This window comes from Habropoda laboriosa, unplaced genomic scaffold, assembly GCF_001263275.1.
Source record: "Habropoda laboriosa isolate 0110345459 unplaced genomic scaffold, ASM126327v1 scaffold147, whole genome shotgun sequence".
NCBI lineage: Eukaryota > Metazoa > Arthropoda > Insecta > Hymenoptera > Apidae > Habropoda > Habropoda laboriosa.
This window is the reverse complement of record NW_017100256.1, coordinates 978,445-993,938: the sequence shown is the minus strand read 5'-3', so window position 1 is coordinate 993,938 and position 15,494 is coordinate 978,445. Positions and strand designations below refer to the sequence as shown.

Here is a 15,494-nt window from a genome sequence, read left to right as displayed (position 1 = left end):
ATATAATACATAAAGAAGAAATATTATTTGAAAAATGTTAGGTTATTGGTTGTAGCTTTTTTTCTTTTATAGTGTAGATTAGGATAATTGTTCTTCTGCATAGGCTCTTCCTATCGAGAGGTGTCCCCAGTTTAGAGATCAACCACCAGGTTCAACCGCAACTTACAATGGAAAGTGTTACATATTCTACAACCGACAACCGATGATATTCAGGGAGGCGTTGGCATTCTGTCGTACACGTGGTGGAACTTTAGTAGACGAAAGCAATCCTGCATTGCAGGGATTTATCTCGTGGGAATTGTGGAGGAGGCACAGGTATTCAATTTAAGTTAATATCATTTGTTTCTTTTCAAAAGTTCTTCCTCTCTGTAAGATATGTTATCATTCAATTGTACGACTTTATTTAAGATAATAAGATTAAAATAGCAATAATTAAAGTATTTATTTATGTAAATGTATAATTGCAAAAGTACTCACGATTATGAAATACTAATATTTAATTTAACATATTTTAAAGTAGTTTAACAATTTTTGAATAAACCGTAATTAGTGAAATATTCAGTTTTATTCACGTTTCAGTCAGATTAGGTTTCTTTTGTGTTAATCAATATTTTTCGGTTCGTTCCATATTTAACGATCAAAATCTTCAACTCTAAATTATCAAAAATTCGAATTTAATTGTGGTCTACATATATTAACTCTCTTCCTAATTTGATTCTTTATACTAATCTTCACTTTGCCACAGAATTTTTTTTCCGAGCAAAATGAAATGAAATTCACTCAGTTCGATACAATTCAACATTTATTTATTTATTTTGAAACTTATTCAACGAAATTTGTAAAAATACGTGTTCATCTTTCGTTCGTTTAAATATAATAATATGCATTTGCATTTCCTACAATTTACTATTGTCATATCATTTCACATTTCAAATTATTTTTTACTGCCCTGAAATAAAGCATTGCTTTTCTTACGTGACACAATCACATAACAGAAGCTTAACATTTTTCATTGAAGAAACTCCACAAATGAAAATGAAAGATTAGATTTGAAAAAATGAAAAAATCCACAATAATTCTTTCAATAAAGTCAGCTGAAAAAATGTATTCTATCACTTTCTATAGGAGTGATACTTCGAGTCAATACTGGATGGGAGCAGTGAGGGATCAAAAGGATCGTACGGTTTGGAGGTGGACAGGAAGTGGCGAAGAGGTTTCCGTTTCTTTCTGGAGCCTGCCTCAAGGCACCGAAGAGGACTGCGCTCGGTACGATGGTAGCAGAGGCTGGCTCTGGTCCGATACCCCTTGTACAGCTCGATTAAATTTCATCTGTCAGCACCGTGAGTATCCAGTATGAATTTCAAACGTTGCTTCCGTATTCCTTTCTCCCATTACTATCGAATTGTACAGTAATGATACTGGTGTCTTCTTCGAGACAAAAAGTGTACTTTTTACAGAGAGAATATTCTTTCTCGTTAGATGCACGAGCTACTATAAACAAATTAGTTTAAATAAGAAGACTGAGAACCAAAAAATTAACGTTTTAAAATATTTTTCGAATTTATATTTGTTCCTTCATTAAACTAGAATTTCCTGGACATTCCAGTTTTACTGTTTTATAATGAAGTATCTGTAGCAGTTATTTTTTCGGTAATTCTTATGCATTCTATAATTGTTTGTAATTAAATTTGATGAATTACTAAAGATAGTAAATGGAACTTGCTAATTGTTTGACATCCTGACATTAACGTTTACGGTTTATTATACAGAGTGATTCTGGAAACACTAACTAACGAGTGATTGTAAGAGTGATTCCTTCCCTTTTTTCAAAATATTTGCCTTCAAATAATTTACTTTTATTCAAAATCTTCAAAATATTATTAACATCTCTTCGAGCATCATTGAAATTGTTATTAAATCTAAAACTAGCCATTAAATCATTTTTGAATTCCAATCATCCATACGAACTATCTTTCCTCTCTATTTTTCAAAATACGTGTTTTTAACCTTTTCGTGACTGAATTATTTTTTTCAAGAATTTCTTATTTATCTATCGATCATCACGTCTGTAATATGGAACATATATGTCCCACTGGTCACGAAAGGGTTGAATAATTTTCTTCTACTCAAAATCTGCAAAATATTATCAACGTCTCTTCACACAGTCCCCACGACTCACGCTATTTACAGCTTCCCGCATCATTGAACGCGTCCACAAAAAGATCACTAACAAACAATCCCAGACGACTGGTAAAAACAATGAATCCTTTGTTTGCACTTAGAACCACGTGCGTGTGGTCGACCAGAACAGCCGCCGAATTCCACGATGACGGTGACCACAACGACGGATCGGAATTCCGGAAGCTTGTACGAAGTTGGAGCAGCAGTGGAGTATACCTGTGACGCTGGCAGCCTTCTTATAGGACCGTCTACTCGTACCTGTCTCGACACCGGCTTCTACAACGAGTTTCCACCGGTGTGCAAAAGTAAGAAGCAACGATCAGCAACAAAGACCACTTGGTGAACCATATATGCCTGGTGTTCGATGTTAAATTCAACATTCTGCTGGTTTCCAGGCATCGAGTGCGGTTATCCAGCGAACATAAAACACGGAGGCTACACACTTATCAACAATACCGTTAGTTATCTGAGTCAGGTGCTTTACTCCTGCGATGAAGGATACGAGATGACTGGTAAGAATTTATCGTGGCGTTAGGCATTAGTTCTTGGCTCTATGATAAATGTGTGTCGGTTTTGTAAGTAATACCCTGATACGTATGTTGAAACGCTTCGCAAAGGAGTACTTTGAGGAAATTGGTAAGAACGTGTTACTGATAGTTCCTGATGATAGCTTTCGATAATTTCTCGACTTTCGTTTAAGTTATCTCGGTTTGCTGTTGATTGTAAGATCGTGTGAATTTCTTGATTCCAAGATGCCATGTGTTGAATTTATGGAGATTAGCGTTAGAGTTTAGAACAGTTAGGAATACATTTTTAAAGGATTTACTACGCTTTTATAATTGCACGTAACATAAATTTATGTGTTAATTGTATTCGGTAATGTTAAATCAAAAATTCATAAATTAACATGATATACAGGTACAACAAGTGTCTGATTCAATTAATCATTTGTTCAATTGTTGAACATGCAGAATAACTTTCTTATGCGCATACTTGAATCAAAAACGCTATGCACATGTACATAAATAGATGCAGCTGGATTCTGATCTTAATTGGAGTGAATATACATAAACATAGTACTAACTGTACTTTGAATATTAAGATTTTTTATTTTTAATTATTGCAATTGTTAAATTTTATTAATAAGAATTGAATAGTTCAATTTTTTTTAAATTAATCTTCGTATTTTTGAATTAACATCGTACAATACCAATTAAGATAAGTGTTAAATACTTGATGAGAAAGTTTATAAAAAATTCGATAATTTAAAGCTCGTGTTATTAAAAATTTCACACAGGAAATAATTTTCTTTGGTCAAAGGTCGCGCGAGGTTGACTTGTGACATCGATGAACGCTGGAATGGACCACCACCACGTTGTGAACCAATTCTCTGCGATCCTCCAACTCCTGTTTTACACAGTTACATTCAAATCGATGAAATTGACGAATCTGAGACGCTACCAGCAAAGACGAGCTTGAATCGAAGTCTTCTCGTAGGCAGTATTGTTACATACACTTGCGAGAAGGGTTACAAACTTACCGGGTTCCGACAGATACTATGTTTGCCCACTGGATTATACGATCATGTCGCACCCACTTGCACAGGTATGTAATTTAATTAATTTTATAGTAAAACTATAATCACAGCCTGTCTATAAAAGATTGTATCCTTTTCAAAAATTTATTCTCGACCCCTTGATGTGATACGAGGATAATATCATTCAAGCTTTATTCATACAAACGACGAAAGTACGAAAATGTTTAAAATTTATTTTGTAATATATTTATAATAACTATTTGAATATATATAAGTACAGAACGTAATTAACATCTTTTCTGTTATTTAATAAAACATTAAGTATGTAATCTGAAAGCTCCTCAGCAAATATCAAATTTTACTAAAAGTCGAAACGTTGAAATTCTTTTATTACAGAGGAACCACGCACCACAATTACCGTTCCTCCCAGAATCACCGTGCGACCAACGACCGCCAGAACACGGCAACCATTCTTACCACCCCGTGTCCGAACCACAACTATCTCCACCACGACCACAACCACAACTACCGCTGTGCCATCACGAAAAGTGCCCAGTACTGTCGAATTGCCTGCGACAGTGAGAGAAACCATCGCGAGGAAGCCAAATATTGGTCTTCAGAGGCCAGCTCCATCCTCATCGCCGTCTCTAAACGACGGCAGCAGCGATCATCCTCAGGACAACGAGATCTCTGGCAGCGGTGTAGACAACGCACAGGCTGGCATTGGAACCGGTGTCCCAGAACCATCGGGACCATACAGAGTGGATAGTGCCGATCAGCCGAGTAACACTCATCAAGCGAAATTAAATCTAGGCGCGGTGATCGCCTTGGGCGTCTTCGGCGGTTTTGTATTCCTAGCCGCTGTAATCACCACGGTCGTAATACTCATACGCAGGTAAAAGCAAATCATTAAAATAAATTGGAATCGCGAGTAGAGCGACGGTGACTATACCGCTGGGTACTCTTTTAGTTTCTGTGATCACGATGGTTGCTTCAAAAGTAACGCCTGTTGTAGTATAAGACTGAATTATACTCAACGGTGGTAGTTCGATACGTTTGTTATGTTTTGTTTTTGCTTTATGATTTGTTGGTATGGTTGTCTGTTTATCCACTGCTGAGAGCGATTAAAGCATTAGTTTAAGGAGGTTCCATTATTCCCAGTTCGATTTTAATATTCTCGTTGTGAAACGTGTTGTTTGCGATCAATTAGTACTCGTACCTTCTACTTCTCTAACAGGCATTATTTCTTGGGCAGAGTATACATAACTATTTATAGCTTTTATATGCATACAATACATTCGCTCTTTGACCCTACGTGTGTATACTGTATCGCTTACTCTACATTTGTTGAAACTGTTTCTCTATCCTTTCATCTATCTTCTTGTCTTTTTCTCTTACTAATAGCGCGTTTCGCCCTCCCCCCTCCTCCCCCCATTAAGATATTGTATTATAATTTGCATTTATTTCGAGCGTTGTAGGTAGTGCAACAAAAAGTTATTACGTGAACAGATTTTGCAGTAAAGGATATGAAAAAAAAATCAACAACCTCCAAGCCCTCTTTATTTTAATTGTATTCTTTCCACTACCATCGGCTGGTAGAGAGTATTACAAATGTAGTTTCGCTTTGTAGTTACTTTGAGTGAAGAAATACAAAATTACCAGACCAGTTACGAACTTTTCATAGAATTTCCATCCATAATCTTGAATACATTTTTCGTGAAGTGCTTCGTGAATTAATTAGGAAGAAGTTTGAAAGTTTATGATGAAGTTTTTCAGCTTTATTTCAAAAAGAAAATATCGTAGAACCTCTCTTATTTGAAATAATTGAAATAGTAGAATTTCTGGATAATGGAATATTCTTCTTCTTCTATGACACATAACTTACAGATTTAAGTCACGATTTTTTTAAATATTAGAATACTGTTCTCTTCAGATTGTACAGATTTTTATAGTAACATAGTAAACGAAGTTTTGGTTCGCATGTTAACTTTTAGAGAGATTTGAATGTATTGCAATTTATTCTAATAGTAGAGATTCTGCTGTACTTTTCTGGTCCAGATTAAGTAAAAAGCCAATACAAAGCAGATTTACGCCAGAGGATGTAGAACAGGGTTTTTTAACTTTCATCATAATTGAATTAAATTACAAGTAATAATTAACCCTTTTGCAGTGAAAACTTCGATATTAGAAATTTATGGTTGCTTTCAAATTAAACCACGTGTGTTTGTAATTTCTTTTCGAATTTCTTCATTGACGCAATCATTGTAATTTATTATATTTGAAAATTTATTCATGTTCATTCTTCAACATTCTCAATACCTTTAATGCTTTCCCACATAAAAGATGATTAATACGGAGCAAATGATATCTTATTTTTAGAAAATAAGAAAATAACAAAACTAAGTATGATTGTTTTTGTACACTTTCTCCTATCGTTTTTTTACTCTTCGCAGCGAAAGGGTTAAAAGTGATATTAAACCTGCTTTACGCGGAAAACCTCAACTAACCCTTTCATTGTTGACGACTATTATTTTGACAGCAATACATGAAAAACTCATACACAAAATTATTATTCGTATCATCTACGTCTAAATTACAAACTCGAATGCATAAAACGTCTAATTCAATAACCATACCCGATAATTCAGAAATAAAACAAAACTACTTAACACATTACCAACCGAAGGAATTGCATTCGAATAGATATCGAAGATTGCTGAAAAGATTTTTAAGAAAATTAAGCAAAGAACCCAGTGTTAGCAAAAATTTCGTAGAATATTGCACGAAACTAAATTATCATTCATTGCGAATTGCAAAATAGACAATAGTAGATCTACCCAATCAGTTGTCAATATGCTAACTGTACAATTTCTCGTAAGATTAAAATTTGACCACATAAATTTACAATCAATCTCAGCAACGAAGGTGATTCTAACCTAAAAAGTAAATCTCATACCAACGAAACAATGATAAAGAATAATCAATACAAAAAGAATACGCACACACACACAGATACAAAATACACCGAAAAGAAAAAGTACTTATAGAACAACGAGAGAGAGAAAAAAAAAAGAAGGTTGATCGAAGGAAACTAGGTAACGATCAAGAAATAACAATTAACACTGAGCCCGTTTGCGTTGCGGTGGCTAGCGGCAGTGGCAGCGTCAGAGGAAGGCGCCGCAGGGGGCTTGGTGGGGTTGGTGCGTTGAGGGGTGGGGGTAGTGGTGGCCTTGGAAGGGGTGATGCAGGGATGCCCTCGCGTTGGTATACGCTACTGGCGCTGCCCTTCCCCGACCAGCACCTGGGGCGCCGCGATTTGACGGCTCGCCGCGGCACTGATCATCCTTACTCCTTTGGCCTTTCGGCGGCCCATCGCGCTGGATATTTCTCCAATCCTTCCCTCTAAACTACCAAAAAATATTTCCTATGTATACATATATATATATATAGCCCACCATTATCGCCCTCACCCTCCACGCAACCACGGCCCACCACTACATCAACCATCACCACGAAACCACTACAACCGCCATGCGCCACCCTCGCGAGTGATTACTAGTCAAGGTAAACGAGCAACGTTTATAATGAGCACCCAATATATAGCGATAGCTCGTTCACCAACTCACAAGAGTGTTTTCAAGGCTTCTTCTAGACGCACACGTTGATGCAGCGTACATTATATGCACTTTCTCCCCGATTATCCTTGTAGCTTCTTTGTTTATACTGTTTCTTCGCATACCCGTTCTCGTAGGATAGAGTATATACCATATTGCTAACGGAAGCGATTATCTAATTTATAGGGAGAGTGGAAATACTCAGGGTTCAGATGTTCGAGTTTTAAGGTCGTTTCTTGGAAAATGTTCTTTGGTACCTTTAAGTGCTAATCAGTGGAAGAAATATATATATATAGGGAGGTACTTGGAAAATATCGTTAAATGTTATTCATCAAAGTAGAAACTACTTTACGAGACCATTAATATAGTCTTTTCCTTATTACAGAGGCACAATTATAAGAGATGTTATTAGAAGTAAATTTTTGGATTTTTAAAATATACCATTAGCAAATCTAAGTAGAATTAAACAAAGAAATACATATTATTTACTTTTAATTTCAAATTTAATTTTAGATTTCTTCCTTAAATATGAAAAAGAGTTACGTTGCTCTTTATTACACACTTGAAAGTATTATCCTTTGCATTTTGCATTACTTGCGACGGTACTATAATTTCTTCCACTGAATATGCGTAAATATTCTAATGACTTAATATTAATATACTCGTATTATAATTATTTAAATCTGATAACACTTTTATTTAATTATCCTTGAGTATTTCGTTTATTTTTACTGCTCCTCAAAGTACTCTTTCAAAAAGGCTTAAAAAGGAATTAGTTAGTTGGCTTCAACTAATTAAAATTATCATATCTGAATTATTAGGAATAGTATTACAGTATAATTATAATAAAATAGAGTAAAATGGAATATACCAGATTGAAACTGAAAATATAGACTGATAATTCTATGTGTTTAATTAATTTTAATATGTTCAAATTTGGTATCCACGTATTACGACAAAATTGATTTAATAGCGTAGCTTAACAATGCTTTGGGAATATTAATCCTTTATGATTGAATAAGTTCTAATAAGCTGTAATTTAAAAAAAATATTTGCAATATAATATATATTTACAAGAACTTCAAAAATCGCAAGGGATTAATTGCATTAGGCCGGATGACATTATTTTCTACTTAAATTCTTCTTGTTCCTCTTATTTTCAAATTGGTGACGGTATTACAACTTATTCGCTAAAAATTGCTTAATTTACTCTTTGCTAGAATATTATTCAAATACATCGTACTAAAGACTCCGAAAAATCGATCTAAAGATCGAAAAATGAAATCGTTGATACAATAAAACGATACATACACAATGCTTATTATATCGATTCTTAATAAAAGAAAAATAATAAATTATCGGATATGAATACCAATAAAAACACAACAGAACATTACAAAATGTAAATTAACATATATTTATTGATGTATTCACACAGAAACCGCGGTAGAAGCAGCAAGCATTATCGACATCGTGCATCCCCCGATTGCAATACCGTAGCCAGTTTTGGAAGCAGTTCTTCCGAGAGTCGAGGAGGTCTGAATCGATACTACCGCCAGGCTTGGGAAAATCTGCATGAGACTACTGGCCATAAGGCCAATCACCCTCCTCTTCGTCGCAAGGAGACCTTGGATGAACCAGGATACCGAGAAAATTACCGTGGTAACAACACCGAGAGAGATGGCTCGGAATTAGTTGTGAGCGACGTGGCCACATACCCGTCCAACAAGCACGCCAGCATCTCCGATAAGAAACGCCATCACCATCATCATCATCATCACCACGGTAACTCGACGCCCGAGTGGAGGCAGTCCCAGTCCCAATCCCAGTCCCAGTCCCAGTCCCAGTCCCATCACAGATACTGAAAACCGGAACTGTTACCTAAGCATCCCTTGTATCCAAGATTTTCGGTGAATCGATAACTGTGACAAAGTCAGTTGGATCACGAGTAAGCTCGGTCTTTTGTTTTCCGATATCTTGTAAGCGGTGGTACAGCGGGGAAACATGATGGTTTTACGTCAAATAATAAATAAAACATGTGGAATAAAATTACTTCATACAAAGCTCCGTTTTTTGAGAAACGTTGTTGTTCAATGTATGTTGAATATAGATACATTTGGTAATATTTTACTTCTAGATAAATGTAAGCTAGTTCTAATAAGTTAGCACTAAAGTTAGTAGCGTGTTCGTGTGTAATTTGTGTATTGTTCTTTGTTTAATTCAAATTCCCAGAAAGCTGCATTTTCTCTTTACATGTATAAGAGCACATCTATCTCAAGACCTATTTGAAATAGATAGTTGAAATTCAGCATACTGTTTTCATTTTAAAAATTAAAAAATTGAGAGTTATCTTAAACATATGCATATTATTAAGTACTGTACAATACGATCTGTAAATTAACTCTAATTCATAAAATGCGTATGTTTTTTACGGTAGTTTGCTAATGAAAGCTATTAGAAAGTCATTAATATGCATATATACTTTACAAACGTTTAAGACTACTGCTTTCGGAAACGAAATCTCACATGTGCAACTTTTATTCCGTATTTTTATTTTATTTTTTCATGCAAAATCATCACCTTGTTTTGCTGTACCACCACTTATGAGAAGACTCGTAAATTCTAAGTAGGATTCAAAGAAACGTGGTGAATAATTAATATGTTGCGTAGGGGAGTTATAAAGCGTGATTGATAGGTAAAAAAAAAAAGTAGATCATCCTACATTTATTGTTCTGTTATACAGTAAATTATTTACAACTACCTTGTTACGTAATGTAAATACCGTATACTGCAGTAATATAAGTGAAATAGGGAAGTTGTGAATGTAGGAGGATCACGTGTTGATCGAAGGATATGCCAAAAAAATGAGAGAGTAATATATATGTGTAATTACTGATCAAATGATTTTTAATGTTTCTTTTTTATGTAAGTTATTGTAAGAATATTTGATTATAGTTATTCTTAATGGTATATTTTACGAAAATCGTACGCTCGGCAAGATCAAAGTCTGTTAATTGACACCTTGGCCTTGCCTTAAGGGAATCGAATAAATTTCTTATAACGACATGATATTCGAAAGAAGTATCGTTAAGGAAAGGCCAACGTTATCCATTTCAGAATCAAAATTTATTTAGTTATGGTGCTCGTTCTAATAGAATTTATGTGTATTTAATCTGTGTTTGCAGATTTTACGATACTTTAATGGATTATTTATACTTAGTATTATATTAATCAGAACATTTTTCCCATACTCGTCGAGAATAACAAATACATAATTAGTAGATGGTATGTACTTGTTCGTTGACTGACGTAAGATATTCATAGTAAGTTTGTACATGTATTTATTTAATATCCCGGTAATTCACAGGAAATTGTAATAGTGCCATTATGGGCAAACTTGTTTTATTGTATTGACACGTACATTCTTGTCGTTTGAAATACAAATACAAAATGGCGAACGCTCGTATACCTTTAATAACTTGTTACGTACGTATATCGTTAGTCTTAGACTTGATAATGCACGAACTACTTAAACTAAAAATATTTATGTAGTATAATCGTCACAACAGTTCAAAAAGAAAAGAACACAAATTGTTCAAAAAATTACTGAAATAAACTTAATTCTTGTAACACACTTTTGTATCATTAAAAAATAAAAAGTCCATTTATCACTAAGCAGTCTAATAATATCACGCAAAACATTAAAAAAATACCACATTTAATTCTGCAACCACTGCTTGATTAAACGTCCAACCTCCACTCTGGCAGCTTTCAACTCAGGTGAGTCATTTTTGGAGGGAGGATACATATTTGCACAATGAGCAGTACCTGTGAATCGTAATATTAAATTAATATTCAATATTAATTCTAAAATGTAAAATTTTTATTATTTTTGTGCACCATTAATATAAATAGCAGGCATTTGCGAATTCGGTGATTTTGTAATGCCCAAAACATGCCAGGGGTCAACTGATCCGTGTACAAACACTACATTTGTAACTTTCAAATTTAATGCTCCATATAAAATATTTGTTCTATTGACTGCTGATTTTAGCAAGTGAATATTGTATCTGTTAAGTTACAAAATACAATTATTAATATTGATTGGTGTGATAATTAAATAAGTGTTTACCACAAATTTCAACAAACCTAGGGCCAAACACATCGGTACACTGTTGCACAAAAAAATCTATCGGGAATGTTTCACTAAATAATTTTGGGCGTGCCGTAGAAGTTTGAAAGAATCCAAATTCTGTGCACGTTTGATACATCCATTGACGACCTAAAAAAAAAAATCTTATTAAAGTATAATAACTAAAAATTAAAAGGTAATAATATTCTTAGTATAATGCATTACCTCCTTCTGCTTCTTCGCTAGTCCAAGTTACGTCTCGAAGTTCATGAACCATTTTATTGTACATATAATCTAAACATTTCTTTTCTGACGCATTCAATATTTTATTACTTAAAAATGCAAGTCTATCAATAGCAATACCCAACTTCTGATTCGTTAAAATATCACATGTACTTTCAATAGTCAAATTAGCCATTGCAGTATTATTGCGATTGTCTTTATTGTATTGTACAATACCAGCTAAGTTACCTGCTATCGTTTCGTACAAGTTCGTTAGACAATAAACTAAATTTACACCTACACAAATTTTTTACTTATTCCTTGTTGGCCAATAGGATGATGTAACATTATGCTGAATTGTTCATTGGCTTCTTTTATTGCATTCACACATGCCTCAGAATATTCCTTAAGAGCATTTTCCACAACAACAAAGTATTCTATAAAGTATACCTATTAACATCAAAAATTTTGTATCTAAAGTACTCTTTATACTTACCCTGAAAATCAATTTCTGCTAATAAAGGACCACTTGCAGAAACAGCTCCATGCACTAGATGAGGATACTTAGAACGCAACCATGCAGCCAGTGATCCAGCATATGACCCACCAAATGCAATCCATTTAGTACCATTTGGCAATTTGTAATCAGTATTCATGATTTCTACAAAATAAGCTAAATCTGCAAGAGCTTGTTGTGATGTAAGGTATACTAGATTTTTCACACTAAGATCACTGTAAATAACAAAAATATTATGTCAGTGTTAAAATTGGTAATCTATGGTTTATTAAAATTATACAATTTGTAAATAATATTACATACGAAGTAGGATGACTTTTTCCATAGAAACGATGTTCTACTTGGAAACATAGTGCTCCAAATTGTTTGGCATACTCGATCCATTGTCCTTCCATCATCCATTTAGCATCTGCACTAGCTTCACCACTTATCATTAAAAATACAGGGCCTCCATGTTTATAATAATCTCCATTTATAAAATATCTCTGTAAAAATATTTAAAAGTTTTGATTACATCACAAAGCAAATTATTTATTAATTACAAACCTAAGAATTTAAAATACATTTCTATATTACCTGTTGCCAAATATGTGCATCAATTGGATTAAAGTGGTCTAAAAATTGTGTCAACCATTGCTCCTTTGGAAGTTCATATTCTTTAGACAAAATTGGAACACCCAGATTACCATGTTTGCTTCGACCTCTCATAAAAGTCTGCCATGATATACTAACATTTATGAGACTGATAAAGAACAATAATAGTAGGAACCAGCGCATGTTGTAATAGATTTCAATCAATTACAAGCTATTAGGCATTCTGAAAATGTAAAAGCTAAACTAATTATTTATATTTCATAAAAGAAATAAATATTATGTTCCTATCTTTGCTTTATATGAATTTAAGAATGGTAAGAACACAATTGCTAAAATATTTATTTAAAACTACATCAAACAAAGTAACAATTACATTCATTTCAATCATTTGCATAAAATTAAAATTTGCACACAGTAATCTGTAATATAACAATTATTTTGCAAAATATAAAAAAATTTAAGGATTTCAGTAATGTATTAAAAAAAGGAAATCAATATTTCAAATGTTATATTATAATAATCATAAATTTAAGAAGTTATAAATATCAGCAACAAAATATTATTACAAATTTAGAGTATAATGAATCTTTAAACAACTCCAATTTGATATCTGTTTTACTGACATATATGTACAATATTTATATAGGAAACAAAGGTCACAATATACTAGATTTTTTTTATTATTTGTTACTTCACATATTATATACATTTAAAACTTCTTATTGATAATAAAAACATTTATTTATCACTATGCTATGTAAAAAACACACCTGTGGCAAAAATTACAGAAATAATTTTAAAATGCTTTTACTAAAAATTAAAATGAACTTACTAATTTTATTACTATGCTTACGGCAAGACAATATGACCACCTTTCTTAAACTAACTTTTTAATAATTCTTTAATGTGATTTCATATATATAGGTATAGAAAACATTAAAATCGTCAAACTTGAAATGATAACTTTTAGCTTTAAAATTAAGTAACAACTAGTCGTTTTATAAATACCTACATATGGTTTACGTCGAATGCTTTCTTTTTTAAAGCGCCATTACTATAATGATTTTTATTATCAGTTACCACATAAACAAAATTGCTTTCGTCACAGACGAGGTATAGATCGAACTTTGTATCCAACGTTCTGAAATACCAATCGTGTAAAACAATGAGAGGTTTGTTATGCCCTCTACGATAATACAGCAGTAGTGAGTTTAGAAATTATACATATACAATCCGACCATCAAAGATGGTAAAGTCGACACATATAAAAGATCCTCCTTTGTTAAATTCGCATGTAAAGATATTTAACATACATGTATTGGATGCGTGGGTAAAACTTTGAGGATCTCTCAAAAGCAGTAAAACCCACATAAGGGATGAATCATCCACTAATGAAAAATTATATTTTCATATTTTTTATTACAGCATAATGAAAATTCTTTGAACTTTTTGCTTTCAATAATATTTGAGTGATTCTTGCAGAATTTTATTATGAAAGTGAGTAAGACAAGTAAAGGAATACGGATAGACAAGGATAGCAATAGCAAAGAGAGTTAGACAAGGAAAGGAATAGGGGTAGACAAGGATAGCACTAGAGTAATGAGTTAGACAAGGAAAGATATAGGGATAGACAAGGACAGAAAATTTGAAAAGTTTGATTAACGCCATCTCGTGTTTGGATGCGCGAACTAACAACTTGTTACTAGGAACACAGGATATAAACAGAGCTATTAGACAAGGAACGCACTAGTGTGCGAGAAGGATAGAGAGAGAACGTTTCCTATTGGTCCGCGGTCTGTAATGGCCGTCTCACAGACGCTAAATCAAGTTAGCCAGGGAAGAATCAGTAATAACTCATTAATTTGAATGATTTTGTGAACTTTTAGGACTGAGGAATAAAGTGTGGACCTTCAGCAACTTTCACATGTAGTTTATAATGCACTAGACCCTTTCAATAATTAGTTATTAACAATTATTGTACGTAGTATCGGCAGCAGTACCGCACATAATTCTGGTTTTTTATTAATTTCGTAACTTTGTACAAATAATTTATGCACATTTATACATGCATTTAAAAGGCTATTCCTTTAGCTAGTTTCTCATTAAATATTCATCAACATGTCCGTCGTAATTTGCGAGATATTAAATATTATTTGGAAAAATACTACACTCGTCGCATTCAAACGTGACGGATTTCCATCATTTTCACGACTATGCAGGTTTAATTGTGCACATTTAGTCATGTAGAATATAGTATAGATCTCTATCTACATTCTCCAATAATTTTTACATGCGTATATGGTGTACTTTAGTAGATATTAGCAATTGTTTATAAAAATTGGCTACACTCAATTGCGATGAATAGGGCTCTCTCTCATATAATCTTTAATAACTCTTACATTAAACCAAACATGTTAATAAAAATTATATGAGAATGTAGCTAAGGGAGTTGCTTTTCTGGTGCATATAGTTAGGTGTATGAGAATTTAGAGAAAAGCTGTGAAATTATTGAAAAACCGTAAAAGTATGCGGTATCGTTCTCGACATCACGTACTAAAACTGTTAATAACTAACTATTTAAAAGGTCTAGTGTATTATGATCTATATGAGAAAGTTGTTAAAGGTCCACACTTCATTCTTCAATTTTAAAAGTTCACGAAATCAACGTAATTATTGAGTTATTAAGGAAAATCACGG

The 15,494-nt window shown here is 33.3% G+C and overlaps 2 protein-coding genes across 2 annotated transcripts in view; one reads left to right on the top strand and one right to left on the bottom strand.

Annotated features, from left to right (window-relative positions):
• The window catches only part of LOC108572566, a 47,269-nt gene extending 38,072 nt beyond the window's left edge, over positions 1 to 9,197 (top strand). Inside the window, exons 5-11 of the mRNA XM_017934826.1 lie at positions 104 to 315; positions 1,126 to 1,340; positions 2,283 to 2,486; positions 2,577 to 2,693; positions 3,502 to 3,786; positions 4,115 to 4,613; positions 8,771 to 9,197. Of these exons, the coding sequence (XP_017790315.1) occupies positions 104 to 315; positions 1,126 to 1,340; positions 2,283 to 2,486; positions 2,577 to 2,693; positions 3,502 to 3,786; positions 4,115 to 4,613; positions 8,771 to 9,197 (1,959 nt within the window). The remainder of the gene's footprint in view (positions 1 to 103; positions 316 to 1,125; positions 1,341 to 2,282; positions 2,487 to 2,576; positions 2,694 to 3,501; positions 3,787 to 4,114; positions 4,614 to 8,770) is intronic.
• Positions 9,198 to 11,050: 1,853 nt separating this feature from the next.
• LOC108572581 (putative serine protease K12H4.7) lies at positions 11,051 to 13,855 on the bottom strand. Its single transcript, XM_017934843.1, is given in 9 exon segments — positions 11,051 to 11,160; positions 11,233 to 11,402; positions 11,482 to 11,614; positions 11,690 to 11,989; positions 11,992 to 12,123; positions 12,183 to 12,418; positions 12,507 to 12,688; positions 12,780 to 13,020; positions 13,810 to 13,855. Coding segments are annotated over 8 exon segments (1,464 nt in total). The 5' UTR covers positions 12,981 to 13,020; positions 13,810 to 13,855.
• Between the last annotated feature and the right edge of the window lie 1,639 nt (positions 13,856 to 15,494).